The following is a 14943-nucleotide window of genomic DNA, read 5'->3' as shown; positions in this document are numbered from 1 at the left end:
GATAACTTCCAAATTCATTCAATGATGCCAGCATCACCCTGAGAACAAAACCAGATGAACATACCACCAAAAAGGGAGAACTATGGGCCAATACATCTGATGAATATAGATGCAAAAATCCTTAACAAAATATAAGCAAACCAAATCCATTAACACATTAAACAAATCATTCCCCATACTCAAGTGGGATTTATCCCCACAGAAACAAGGGTGGTTGAATATGTGCAAATCAATCAACGTGATACAAAAACATCAATAAGAGAAAGGATAAAAACTATATGATCATTTCAACACACACAGGAAAAGCATTTGATAAAATACAGTATCTTTTCATGATAAAAGCCCTCAACAAAATAGGGTTAGAGGGAACATACTTCAATATAATAAAGGCCATCCATGAGAAACACACAGCAAACATCTTACTCAACAGAGCAAAACTGAGAGCTTTTCCCATAAGGACAAGAATAAGAAAAAAATGTGCAATCTCATGACTTATTCAACATTATACTGGAAGGCCTAGCCAAAGCAATGAGATACCAAGAATAAATAAAAGGCATCTCAATCAATCAAAGGGATATATGCACCTCATGTTTACTGCAGCTTTATTTACAATACCCAAACTAAGGAAACAGCCAAAGTGTCCCTCAATAGATGAATGGATAAAGAAGGTGTGTGTGTGTGTGTGTGTGTGTGTGTGTGTGTGTGTACCTACATATATATTACATCATAGAATATTAGCCATAAAGCAATGAAATTCCTGCCATTTGCAAAAACATGGATAGTAGAACTAGACAGTATAACACTAAGTGAAATAAGTTACAGAATGACAAATAACACATGATTTCACTCAGATGATGTAGAACTTAGAAACCAACCAAACAAACAAAGGGGGGAAAAGAGAGGGGGGAAAACCGTGAAATATATTCTTAACTAAAGAGAACAAGTGATGGTTACCAGAGGGGAGCAGATGCTGACGATGGGTAAAACAAATGAGGTTAAGGAGGGCACTTGTGATGAAGTATGGAATTATCAAGTTGCTACAGTATACACCTGAAACTAATAGAACACTGTATGTTAACTACTCTGGAATTAAAACAAACACTTAATATTTAAAAAATGTTATTTTCTCTTTCCTTGCCAGCTCAAAGGATGAGGAAAATCTGAAAGCCAATTTTTATGGCTTTATGTGCCAATGTAGGTCATAAACAAAAGGCTGATAACTTAAAAGGCATGCAATTTCAAATGGATCTCAGTTCAATCTCTAGCTTCCAGTGGTGCTTGAAGAACATGTTTGTTTTATTTTTTGGCACTAGAAAAAAGTGGGAGAAATTCCATCCTAATTATGAAAAGTTTTCCTTGTACCAGTAGTTGAAAGTACACAAAACCTTGGTAAAGGGGCCACAAGTAAAAACATCAAAAGTATTACATACAAAAGTATGAAAATTTTTAAAAAAGTTATTTTGCACTATACTTAGAGCTAAGAACTATAAAGACTAACCTGTTTATGGTTTGTGAAAAGGTTTAATGACAGTAGAATCCATGTAGAGAAATAACACAAAACCATACATGAAGATTGCCATATGGATAATTAAAGAAAAACCTTGCCTACATTCTTGTTTAACATTCATGTCAAAACAATGATTTTTATGACTACAAAGAAAAATTGAGGGGAAAAATACTTATATATTTATATATATAAAGTCTTATCTGACTTCAGGTATTTCTCCATTTTCTTTCTTGCTCTCATTTCAAGGTCTTCTACTCTCATTTAATCCTCCAATTAGTTTTAGGTAGGAAGGTTTATAATAGAGTCTCATGTTTTCTAAAACTTGGTATTTGTAAGTCACTATCCCTACACTAGTTAAAATTTGTCAAGTTGAAAGGATAGGCATTGGGGCGCCTGGGTGGCTCAGTCAGTTGAGGATCCAACTTCAGCTCAAGTCATGCTCTCACAGCCCGTGGGGTCAAGCCCGGAGTCGGGCTCTGTGCTGACAGCTCAGAGCCTGGAGCTGCTTCGGATTCTGTGTCTCCCTCTCTCTCTGCCCCTCCCCTGCTCATGATCTGTCTCTCTCTGTCTCTCAAAAACAAACAAATCATAAAAAAGAAAAAAAGAAAGGATAGGCATTTAATTCACTTTTAATCTTGGTACAACTTCATATTAAACAATTCAATTCAAGCACCAAACGTCATTTTTTGCTTCTGCTTTGTTGATTTTCTCTATTGTTTTCATATTCTTTTTATCATTATTTCCACTCTAGTGTTTATTACTCCCTTCTTTCTTAGTGTCTTAAGGTAAAAATTTAGATTATTGGTTCTAGATTTTTTTAAGATAGGTATTGCAGCTATAAACTTTTCTGAGCACTGCTTTAGTTGCAAACCATAAGTTTTAATATGTTATGATTTCATTAATAGTCATTTAAAAGTATTTTCTAGTTTTTCTTGTGTTTCCTTATTTGAAACACTTATTATTTGGGAACATGTTGTTTAACCTAGACATATCTGCAAATTTCCTCAAATTTCTTTGTTACTGATTTCTAATTTAATTCCACTGTGATTAGAAAAATAATTTTTAATAGTTTAAAATTCATTAAGGCTTCAATTTCTAACTTATTAATTCTTGTTTTTTGGACTTTGCATATGATCTATCTCAGAAAATGTTCTATACATGCCTGAGAACTATGTGTTTTCTGCTGCTATTGAGTGGTATGTTCCAGAGAGGTCAGATTGTTCTTCAAGTGTTCTCCATCCTTGCTAATCTTCTTCTTACTTCTATCCATCACTAAAAGTGGGCTATTGAAGTCTCCAAATGTTATTTTATTTCTCCCCTTTAATTGTCAGTTTGTTCTTCATGTATTTGGGGATACTATTGGTCCATGTATGTTTGTAATTATTGTAACTTCCTGATTAAGTTTTTATTACAATGAAACATTCTTCCTTATCTCAAGTAATCTTCTAAGTCTATTTTATCTGATATTTTAGTATAACTACTCCAGCTTTTTTATGGTTATTTAAGGTTGTTCTATCTTTTTTACTTTCAATTTATATCTCTGAATCTAAAGTGTTCTCTAGTAACACAATGTATACTTGGATTATTTTTATGCAATCTGACATCTGCCTTTTGAATGGATTGTTTAATCCATTCACATTTAATGTTATTATCAATATGATTGAATTTACATCTGCCATTTTTGATACTTTAACAATATATCTCAGGTCCTTTTTGTTCCTCTTTTCTTCCTTTATTACCTACTTTTGTATTAAATAGAGTAAGTGGATATTTAATTTCTTTTGTGAATTTATTTTATATTTCAGTTTTCTTAATGGTTGCTCTAGGGCTTACAATATATTCCTAACTGATCAGAATCTACTTCAGATTTATGCTGACCTAATTTCAAAAACATAGAAACTTTACTCCTCTATAGTTCCATTCACTTCTCATCCTTTTACACCATTACTGCTTTATATACTGTGTGCACATGTGTTTTATATATGATATAATTGTTATAATTACTAGTATATATAATCTTACACCTTTAAAGAAGTTCACAGAAGTATATATTCGTACAGTCATTGATCCTCCTATTTAGCCTTCATTGTTCCTTTCTTTCTGTAACTTTGACTTTACCTAGTGTCATTTCCTTATTCCAATACAACTTTGTTTCCACTCATTTTTTTGAGCTGCTATTCTCAGATATATTACATTATGTATCTCATAGACTCATCAATATACATATTGTTTTATGAAGTTGTTTTTAAAGTCAGTCAAGTAAATAAAGGAGAAGAAATATGCAATTATATTATCATTTATATAGATAAAAATTATTTTTACCAGTGCTTTTGTGTGTAAGTGATTACAAATTACTGTCTGGTTTCTATTACTTTCAGCCTGAAGAACACCCGTTAGCATTTCTTAAAAGGAAAATCTGTTGGCAACAAAGTCTCTGCTCTTGTTTAACAAAGAAGGTCTTTATTTCACCTTCACTTAGGAAATGCTGTCTTGCTAGACAGATTTGGGGTTTGCACTTTCACTTACAGCACCTGGCGCCACCCTACTGCCTTCTGGACTTAATTGACTCTGCTGCGTCTGCTGTCATTACTGAGATTTCCTCGTGTGATACATTGTTTTTCTCTTACTGCTTTCAAGATTATTCTCTTTATCTTTGGCTTTCAACGTTCTGAATAAGATGTGTCAGGGTGTAGATCACCTGGTGTTTACTATTTGACATTCACTGAACTTGGATGTGTTTACTAATGCTTTTCATCACATTTCTGTACACATTTTCAAATACTTTCCTATACCTTTTTCTTTATCCTCTCTTTTTGATACATTTCACTGATGTTGGCCTCTTAAAGGTGTTCCACATTATTCTGAGGTTCTGTCTTTTTCCCCCTACTTTTTTTCACTCTGTTTTTCAGACTATCTAGTCTCTATTCTGAGACTGAGCTAGCTCTGGTCTGAGCTAGCGGTCAGCATAGAGTCCAACACGGGGCTCGAATCCACAATCCATGAGGTCATGACCTGAGTCGAAGCTGGATACTTAACCAACTGAGCCACCCAGGGGCCCCTAAACATTTTTTTTAATACAAGGGGCAGTTGAGTGGCTGTCAGCTGGGGTTCTGACTTCAGTTCCGGTCATGATCTCATGGTTTGTGAGTTCGAGCCCCACATCAGGCTCTATGCTGACAGCTCAGAGCCTGGAGCCTGCTTCAGATTCTGTGTCTCCCTCTCTCTGCCCCTCCCCTTCTCATTATCTCTCTCTCTCAAAAATAATAAAAACATTTAAAAAACTGAAGTATATGTATGTTAAATGTGCTATCTGAGCCTCTGTGTAATGTTTCAACTGCCTATTTGTTTTCCTGTATATAGGTCATACTTTGTTATATCTTTGTAGTCCTCAAATAGTTATTGAAAACTGCACATTTCAGATAATATACTGTAACAACTTTGGATATTGATCTCCCCTTTCCTGCACCAGGATTTGTTTTTGTTTGCTTATTTTTTGTTTGTTTGTTTATTTTGGCCTAATTCCATGAATTACATCTCCTGCAGTGTGCAATCTGATGTTCCTGCATACACTCTTCCCCTATCATTTTATCTTTTAGTAGGACCACCCAGGAGTCATCCCTGGGTGGGCTGAGCCATTTATTAAGCTGAAGATGATGCTGAAGTCCCCTAACCGCTTAGAGTTTTACGCTTAACTATTGTGTTATGTCAGAGGGTGCGTGTCCTGGAGGTTACTATACAGATCAGAGTTGGTGGAGCTCTTCCCCACATTAGCCATGAAGGAGCTAGTAACTTGGATCTTCTCTAACTGCTTCTGAGAGTGTGTATGTAGCCTTGGGCACGCATACACCTCCCAGACTTGCAGAAATGGCTGATACTATGTTCAATCCTGGCTGAGCAGTTGCCCCTGGGTCAAAGAAGCTTATTGTCCAGTCAATGTTCCAACAAAGGTGTGATTAAGATCTTGTGCCAGTGAAGCTTCTTGCAGTCAGTTTAGTGGTCTCTGTAAGAGGTTTAGAGAATGCTTTCATGTATCCCATATCTTGCTTGATTCCTCCTGACCAGATACAACCTAGCACAGGTGCATATACAGCTTTCCCGTCTCAGAGTTGACTATGATTCCTAGAAGGCCCTTCTCCACTTCCTCTGTCCTTAGTTCTCCATAGTTGCCTGGAATAGAGCTTCTGCAACAGAGGACTGGGGAAATTAGGAATGCCGGAATCCTCCCTTTCCTAAAGTAAAACCATAACCTGAGGCAAAGAGACCTCGGTTTTCTCATTTTATATGCCTTGGGTAAGATTCCATAACACAGAGTTAGGGTGGGTGGTGATAGAGTGGGTCATGGCTCAAATGCCACAGACTCTCACTATTCTTACTGACTCCTGGTAAGTTTTCTTGACTGATTGTGTCTTTATTTCCTTTGTACCCTTAGGCCAACTGCCTAATGAATATTTTTGTTTAAATGAATATTTTTGTTGTAGTTTTCACAGTTAATTGCTGTTTTGCCAGAAAGAGGATTCACCAAACTCCTTGTTCTGTTGACCTAGGAGGTGCACCTCCAATCAAATTTGTAAAGAAATACCTCAGATAGTTTCTAGTCATAATTCAGTAGTTGTAAAATTTCATATACAAACATATAACAAAATAAAAGCATAAGTGTTATAAATCTTCCTTATAAACATGGCTTTGAAAAAGAAACAAATTTATGTATCAGTTGAAACAAAAGATGCGAATAAGAACTTTTCTTTTAAGTCTGATACTTGTGTCCTCAAATAATCAGAAACATTTTTCAACTCATATCACATCAAAGGATAGTGTGAACATTCTGCTGTCACCTGCAAGATTCCCACAGGCAAAAGTAGGCACTATCATAATTGTAACTACTGTGTAAGTCAGATCACGCACAATTCTCTTTATTCTGGAATAATCCAACATGTAGTTGCTGTCCATGGTAAAGAGACATACAGTCCACTATGTAGCACCAAAAATCAACTTCGGGTTCAATTTGTGAAATTCCGTTGTCACGCTCATGTCTAAGACAAGCCTGAAGATTTTTGCCAGGAGGATGAGAAGGAAAATACTCAGCTAAGGGAAACAAGTATCAGTAACCTGCATCCACATTCCTGAAATCGTCAGACAGGAGTTCCCACACATAGGGGAAGAGTGCTAAAACTCCTGACTAATTTATGATGGTTTTAAATAATGTCCAAGGAAACATTTGCTTACGGCGTTATTTTCAAACTCTATCCCTTAATCCTCTCTACATATCTAAACAAAATAAATTCAAGAGCCACCTCTAGCCTCATCTCTTCCACACAGCCTCACACTAAATCCAGCCAGCATGCTCTATTCAGCCCTCCTGACCATCTGCAGTACTTAACTATTTTAGATTATATGGTACGAAACTTGAAGAGTAATTCAAATTTAGTCACATGAATTACTTAATACTGTCCTTCATGGAGATAGTAATAAATTAGCCCTCCACAGAAAATCCCTGGTGTAGGAACCTCTCTTATTTACTGTATTCCCTGCTGAAATAGATAGACCCTGCTCTCATCAGGCCAAGAAAGTGGTGCAGCCCCGAAAGTAACTGGTGCTCCCTCTTTTTAGTTTTCCAGTGCTGTCTGCAATAGTTTTTCCACTCTATAATAGCAGCACTGAGAAAATGCTCTCCCATCACCTGCTCCAAATTATAGAATTTAGACTCTGTAAATAACCAAAGAGCTTTCATTACTTTTGCATGGATGACTTCCAGTTTTCATGGATAATCATAATTAGGTAATGAATTGCAAATAAATTTTCAAAACAACCATTTCTTCAATGCCTATGGATCTTGATAAACAGAACATCTCAGCCATTAAATATCAATACCCCTTTCTTATACATCTTGTGCAAAGAATCTTAGTATCATCATAGTATATCAAAATAAAGTCCAAAATAATTAACTTTCAGTACAATGATCAGATTTTGTGCAAGTTCAATTTGTTATTAATCAAACATAATTTTCCTAATACATAGTCTAGCAAAGTCAGGACCATTAGCCTAGTTATATTTCCTTTTTAGTATGCCACTTGTTGTTTGTGGTTTTTTTTGTTTTCTTTTATTTTGTGATTTTTGGTTGTTTGCTTTTGCCATTTACTTATAAGTATAAAAACAATTTTTTGGCTGAAAGAAAATTTTTAAAAAGAGGTTATTATTTTTGCATTCTTTGAATTGATTGGGTATGCTCTACAAATAGTTATGGGAATAACATCTTCAAAAAAATAATAAATCTTTCAACATCTAAAACAAATCCAGATTCCATAAAACCTATGTTTGTCTAATTATAGCTCTGTATTTTGATGTGGTTTTCTATGTAAATACATTTTAAGGCTTGCAATAGGAATGTATTCTATTAAAAACAGATGTTATGTTAAAAGTAACAAAGTACCAAATGTTTATTATGTATCCCCTAAACAAATCTAAATTGTTTTATTGTAAGATATTTTGTGTTTCAGACATTATTTTAGTTCTTTAGTTTAGATGACCAATATAACTGTCCAAATCAACCAAAACACACCTTTTGCCAGCCACAATAGGAAAACATAACACCAATACAAATGACTAAATTTCTACTACTCCAATTATCATTGAGCCTACACTGAGATATCCAATAATGATGATAAAACATTTACAATAGAGATTATTTACATTATTTGTAATAATTAGAGATTTGTGAGTAAAATACACACCACTTTTTTCCTTTCACGTGGGTCACTATTACTACAGCAGACAATATTTGAAGTGTAGCACACACTTTTTCCCAAGGCCCCAACTTGGTAGAAGGAAGCCTTCTAACAGCCATTACTGTTTCATGTAAGAATGCTTAGAAGCATTACCTCATACATTCCCATATAGGAACATCTGAATAACGAATGCTTCTTGTCCCACTGTTATTATGGGTTTTTACAACACACATACATAAAGCCTTAAAAGAGGTTCGGTCAGCAAATACAATGGAAAGATTGAACAAAACACCAAATATCTAATTCTTTAACATTTATATCTGTATTAAATGGAATTCTAACAAATCCTGTTACAACCTCCCCTCATAATAAGTAGCAGATTTAAAAATCTATTTTTCTATTCATACTTCCAGAGGCTGAAGCCCAACAAATACTTAACCATCATGACTTATTTTTCTCTCTCATTCTCTGGGCAGAGCATTTTAATCTGATAAATAGAAGAAACCCAGAAAGAGATTCATTTGTGTTGCATTAAATGGTTATACAAATGTCAGTTATGTACTTAAAAATTAACATGGATTCTTCTTATTCACTCTTGTTAACTTCTGTGTTTAAATTTCCATTATGGATAGCACGTTCCTTTACAGACTTTTTAAGTATGATTAGATTTTATTTACTTAAGGCATATTTTACAAAGATGGTTCCTTTTTGTGTCATGGAGTGAATCAAAAGTACCATCACTTGACATTTGGTGAGGTTTAACCACTGTGGCTATAGACCTCCAACCAGTACTTAAATGCTGCACAAGCAAATGCCCTCGGTTTTACTGTTTACAGAAGCTTATGTGTCTAAAATTTTCATCTCTCAGATAAACTTTTATTTAATTGGGCAAATGCCATGTTTAGAGGCATCGTGGTTTATGTAGTTCTCAAAATCTGTTAGAATACGGAAAAGGCTTTAAAAGTATCTTCACATATAATTTCATAAATGCAACTAGTCATTTAATATTGAGTATATATAAAAATCAACACAAATTCAAATTATTATTTTCTAAAAATATCTATTCTGCTCTCCATATAAACAAAATAGTATACTCACACTTACAAAAAATAGTTCACACTCATTACTTAATGATTAAGATCACAGGCTCTGGAGTCAAATTAATGGAGTTTAAACCTGAGCTCTGCCCATTACTAGCCTGGAAACATTATTTAGTTCCTCTATACCTCAGTTTTCTATACTACATACTGGTGATAATGAGGTCTACCTCATAGAATGAAGAGGATTAAATGAGTTAATATAAGTAGAATGCAAAAACAATGACTGGCACATGGTAAATAAAGCACAGTATGCCTGTGGCTTCCAAAATTCTTGTTGTTGTCCTATCACTATGATTATTTGCTGTTGCTACAACTGTTACCATGTTTACCAAGTGTATTTGTTTATGACCTTGTTTGACACAGGATTAACTAGAAACTTCTTTTTGAGGCAGGTCTTACTATCAATTCTCACTTTTCTGCTCATTAACTCACATTAAACTTAATCTTTAGAGGAACATAGAAGATCCTGAGGTGTCTTAAGATCATTATCAACATTAGTATTCACTGGATTACCCCAGCAATAGAGAGGAGATTGGGCTAAATGTTTACTAGCTCTAGAGCATCCTTAAAAATGGGCAAGAGTATCAGTGTTTAAACATAACCCTCATAAAAATCTGCTTTTTCTACTTTCCTCCTGAAACCATAGGAAACAGGGTTATTGTTGTTCAGTTAGCAGATTGATAATTAATTGTGATGTATACGTATCACACTCACTCAGGAAGAGCTATGTCAGATCGTAGTCTAATAAACTCACATATACCTTCTCAGCTAATCTCCTTATGTTTTAAATACTTCAAAATAAAGAATAAGGAAGTCACCACAGAAATATATATATTCCATGAAAAAATAAGAAATGCTTTGTTTTAGGTTCCTTGGAGGAAAAAACTTTTAGAAATACAAGATATTCATCATTACTACTAGACTAGATTTCCAAAAAGTAGCCCTCTTTCTCCTCATGCCAAACAGCAATGTGCCCAGCCAAGGGATCTTCTACTATCATGCTGAAAATGTCTCTTCTAAAAGAGTTAAAACAGCACAGGCACCTCATTGAATACCACTGCATTTGCCCACAGTCTTACTTTCAAGAAGACATATCACAGAAAAATTATTTGGCTATTTTTAAATATTTAAAGAAAAACAGAACTTCTAGCTTCCATTGTATATAAGAAGAATTGCTTGAAATACCTCCATAAACATATGTCAGAGCATTAAAGGCTATTCATTACACTGGACATGAATCATGAGGTACCAAAATGTCTGCACACATAATCAGTATACATTTCCCATAAAAGGAGGAATGATTTGCATACATACTGAAAATATATTTTCCTTAAAGTTCTAATTGTCTCAAGTAGATGGGATGAATAGATTTTTCTTCCAAATATAACAAAGTAAAGTAAAATGAGGTTTCTTCAGCAATATATCACTTTGCAGATTTTTCTCTCTCCAACATATCTTGTATGGGAAAAGAAAGGGAAGGAAAGGGAAAAGAGAAAGGAAAATGGAAAGGGAAAGGGAAAACACAAAATCTTATCCCTTCAAAAGCAGACCTGAAGTGCAGAGCTCAGTACCAAGACCCAGGCCAAAGAGATGCTGAACATGCTTATCAGGAGTCACAATGGAGACTTTTCCATTAACCCTGTTTGAGTTAAAGGGCAAGAGTAGCACCACAGTCAATAAGTGCAAATTATGACATTGGCAGAGTCTCTCACCCATAGTTTATGAAGTGTCTTAATGACACAGCAAGTTGATCATGCCGAGATGATGTTCACTACAGATGAACTGTGTGCAGAGTTCAGCTCATTCTGACTAGTTGAGTTTGTGAATTTTTGATGATAAACATAAATCTTATTTCAGTAAGCTAAAAACTGAACATTATGTCAAATAAGTCATGAAATCCTAAAGTCTCTGGTAATAGATGAAGTATGTTCCTTATCTATGTTCATTCAATGGAAAAAAGTGGTGATAGAAGATGGAGAAGGCATTGTTTTCTTTTCTGAGTATACCCTCCCTGGATAAGAAACATCCCATGTCACATCTGCCCATCATCAAATGACAATCCTGGCTGCCTCGCTCTCCTTGATGTGTGTGTGTGTGTGTGTGTGTGTGTGTGTGTACACACTCTCTCTACTCATATTCCTTGCTCAGTTTTCACATCTCTGACAGTCCATGAGAAGAGGTATGGTTCAGCCTAAGTGTGCTATATGCAAACATACTGTGAAAAACAGGTTTTTAAATATTTACCTCTGTCAGAGAAAATGTAGCTTTCCATTTACCTTTATTCTCCTTAGCACTGTCACCTTGAACATACTGATTGTTTACTGTAAGATGAATGATTTTCTGGGTTTTAATAATTATTAGGCATAGTCACTGATTATGAAGTCCTCCTCCCATGGTCAGCTGGTTTACTTTTAAACAAATATTTATTCAGTGCCTAGAATATGCCAACTAATGTCCAACTTAACATAGTCTTTGACCTAAGGTCACCAGAGGCCAGCTATACTGCAATAAGTGATTCTGAAAACTTCAACTGCATAATATTTAGGTTGGCATTTTCAGAGTAATAGAAATGGCTGCAGTGAGCCTGCCTTTCACTCAGCTAGAGGTTCCAGGGGTCTAGCTGTGCCATTCAAATCTATCCTTCCCTGGCTGGATTTAGCAGTATCCATATGGTAGGAGTTCTTTGCTCTGAAATAAATATCAGTGGATCATACTTTCAGCTACAACTTCCAGATCGGGGCAAAAATTCAAGGAATCGCCCCATTGGTTGCCACTCATCTGGGGAGAATGGTTCAGGAGAGCACTGGGGTCTTGGAGTCTCATTTTTCTCTCACTGCCTCACAGGACTGAGCTGCTCACCATTCTCTTGCATCCATGCACTCTCCTCCTCCAGAAAAATTAAGTGGCCATTCCCCATTCTAGGGTGAAGGATTGACAGCAATAGCAATACCTTCCATCTGGGGCTGTGGAATTTTATTATAATTTCCTGAATGACAAGAAATTTCATGATCAAGTCTACTGGGTGGATCAGTTGGGAAATGTTGCTTTGAAATTTTTTTCTCCAAATGTACTATTCTTTCTTTCTCTAACCCAGGTGTCACAGGATAGGTCAAAGGCTCTAAGAAAGAATGGAGATGTTGGTACTATACATAAGGCTTTCTTCCATATGTCAAGTACAGTGTGATTATTTAACCTGATTCTAAAGAGTGTCAATTCAAAAAAATAAATAAATAAATAAATAAAGAGTGTCAATTCCACAAAATACCAAACACATTAGAGATTACTAATACTGGACTTCTTGCTTACTTGTTTTTCTTTACCCACTTTTATCTTTCTTTCCATCCATACTAGTGCTAAGATGAATTTCAATCAACTGACAATTTATTTCTAGACAACTAATTCTAGAAACAAGCAATGCTTAAATTTTGGAAGTATGTATTACAAGGCTACAAATAAAATAGGACATTGTCACTTGGTGGAAACAATTACTTGTTGTTTTGTTTGGCATAATTTTACTTAACTACATGTTCTAAAATTCTAACTTCTACTAAGTGATTAATTACTATGGAGGTTATACAGGCGAGAAAACAGTTTCAATTTTTTTTTCTAATCAAAGTTCATATTTATGCCCAAAATACTGCCCAATTTCAGAAAACACACAAAATACTCACTTGTTTAGCCTTGGTCTTTGTGATGGTGTCAGATATAGGTTTCTTCCTCTCCTTCACAGCAGTTTTAGAAAATAATTCCTCAAATTCATGACAATCTATAGATGGCTCTTCAATTTTTTCCCAAATAAGTGAAGCACTGGAGTCTCTAAAGTTAAGCAAAAGACCAATGAAACAGCCATCAAATCAAACTATAAGATATCATCATAAGCATAAACAAAAATGAAGAAAAGAAGGAAAGAAGGGCAGAAGAGGAAAAAACATGAGAAGTCAACAAGGAAGGAAGAATGGAATGAAGGGAAAAGGAAGTCGAAGGTAGGGCAAGAGAAAGGCATTGAGGAAGAAAGAATACTTTTTCTTTATGACTGCCATTTGTTTTATCAACTTGATAAGAAAGTTAAAATACCATCATACAGAATGAAACCTTTCCCTAAAAAAAATACTTTCCAGGAATTCTTAGTTATCAAGTCACTGTATAAAAACATAGAAGAAAAAAACCCTCTCAGTATAAGCTATAAAGGCAAGAAATATTTGATATCTCATAATTCTAACCTGACTCATCAGCTTTGTGGATTATGTATGGGTTAAAAAAGAAATTATTTTATGATACAAAATAGCATCCTCCATCTCCCACCCACTTCCATCACCTCACTGCTATATGACTTTAGTGATAGCAGATTCATGTCATACCACCTTAAAAGGGTAGTTCCTTTAAAAGAAAAAAAAAGGAACAGAAAAACAAAATAACTTTATATAATGTATCTGGATTAAATGAGTTTGGGTCACAGTTTGAAATGATGCCACCGCCTATATAGATAACATGGCACTTACAGAAAAAATGACCTGTAAATTTAGAAGTAGTCAAACTATATAGATTCCTCTCCCTTAATGTGATTCAGTGAAGAAAAAATTAGTATATCAAATGAGAACAAGGCCTGGAAAGATCCTATTCTAAATGCATGCCACATCATACAAAAAAAAAAATCACAGGATCATGAAAAGTTAGAAAAAGGAAGGCCAGTGAAGTTTAAAGAGCATGTTTTGTCCCCTACCAGCACATTCCTCAGCTGTATGTCATAGCACTGTCCCAGGGATCAGGGGATGTCAAGAATGGACTATGCATGGATAACTCATATGCCACCAACATACATGGTGGGAAGTATTCTTTTATAAATATCATTTCCAAGTATGAGTTTATGACTTCACATTGTGTCACAAATCTAAATTATTTCACACATGGGGTGTGGATATGTGTATTTCTGTATAGCACATCTTTGAAGAGAACGACTACTGCAAACAAAATGGAATAGTAAAACGAGACTATTTGAAGACTGTGCCTTCAAAATAATGCAAAAAATATCTTCAAGAGTCAGTCGGTCTTACTTATAAGCTATTTGTTAGAGTGAGGTTCTGGAACAAGGCAATAGAGCATGTGTGCTAAGAAAAAAATATCCCCCCATCCTAAGATTGACCAATAAAAATACAGATAGATATCTGTACATCTTATACACTGATACACATCTGTCATTTGTTTTATACTTTTGATACTTCTGAGAAAAATCTAAAATTTGAAATAACAGATTGCTTCACTATATAACAATGTAAAAATACACAGACAAGTATCAGAGCAATACTTAAAAATACACTCAATTATAATTTCCCCAAGAGTTTTAACAGTAAATGCTCCCTCCTATTGACAAACTGTGCAAAGACGAGCCAATTCATGTTACCTTTTACTATGCAGTTGAATTCTCGTCCAATACAGAGGCTTCATGGGCCGACAAGGCTCTACTGGCTGCTTCCTACTCCCTCTGTCTTGGTTCAGCCCTAATCCAAACAAGCCAGCTGGCAATGGAGGAGGCAGAAAACCACACACTTGTGGTGCTGATAAAGTGCTACTTCCAACTTGAGGGGGGAGTGGAGGGCCTGATCCGGGAAGCAGATGG

The 14943-nt window shown here is 35.2% G+C and overlaps 1 protein-coding gene across 1 annotated transcript in view; it reads right to left on the bottom strand.

Annotated features, from left to right (window-relative positions):
• FMN2 (formin 2) overlaps positions 1-14943 on the bottom strand; it is a 370023-nt gene that overhangs the window by 230278 nt on the left and 124802 nt on the right. Inside the window, 1 exon segment of the mRNA XM_029933337.1 lies at positions 13001-13145. Coding sequence (XP_029789197.1) covers positions 13001-13145 — 145 coding nt within the window.

Source organism: Suricata suricatta, chromosome 3, assembly GCF_006229205.1.
Source record: "Suricata suricatta isolate VVHF042 chromosome 3, meerkat_22Aug2017_6uvM2_HiC, whole genome shotgun sequence".
In the NCBI taxonomy this organism is placed as follows: domain Eukaryota; kingdom Metazoa; phylum Chordata; class Mammalia; order Carnivora; family Herpestidae; genus Suricata; species Suricata suricatta.
Note: the sequence above shows the minus strand (reverse complement) of the source record. Positions and strands in the feature narration are given on the sequence as shown.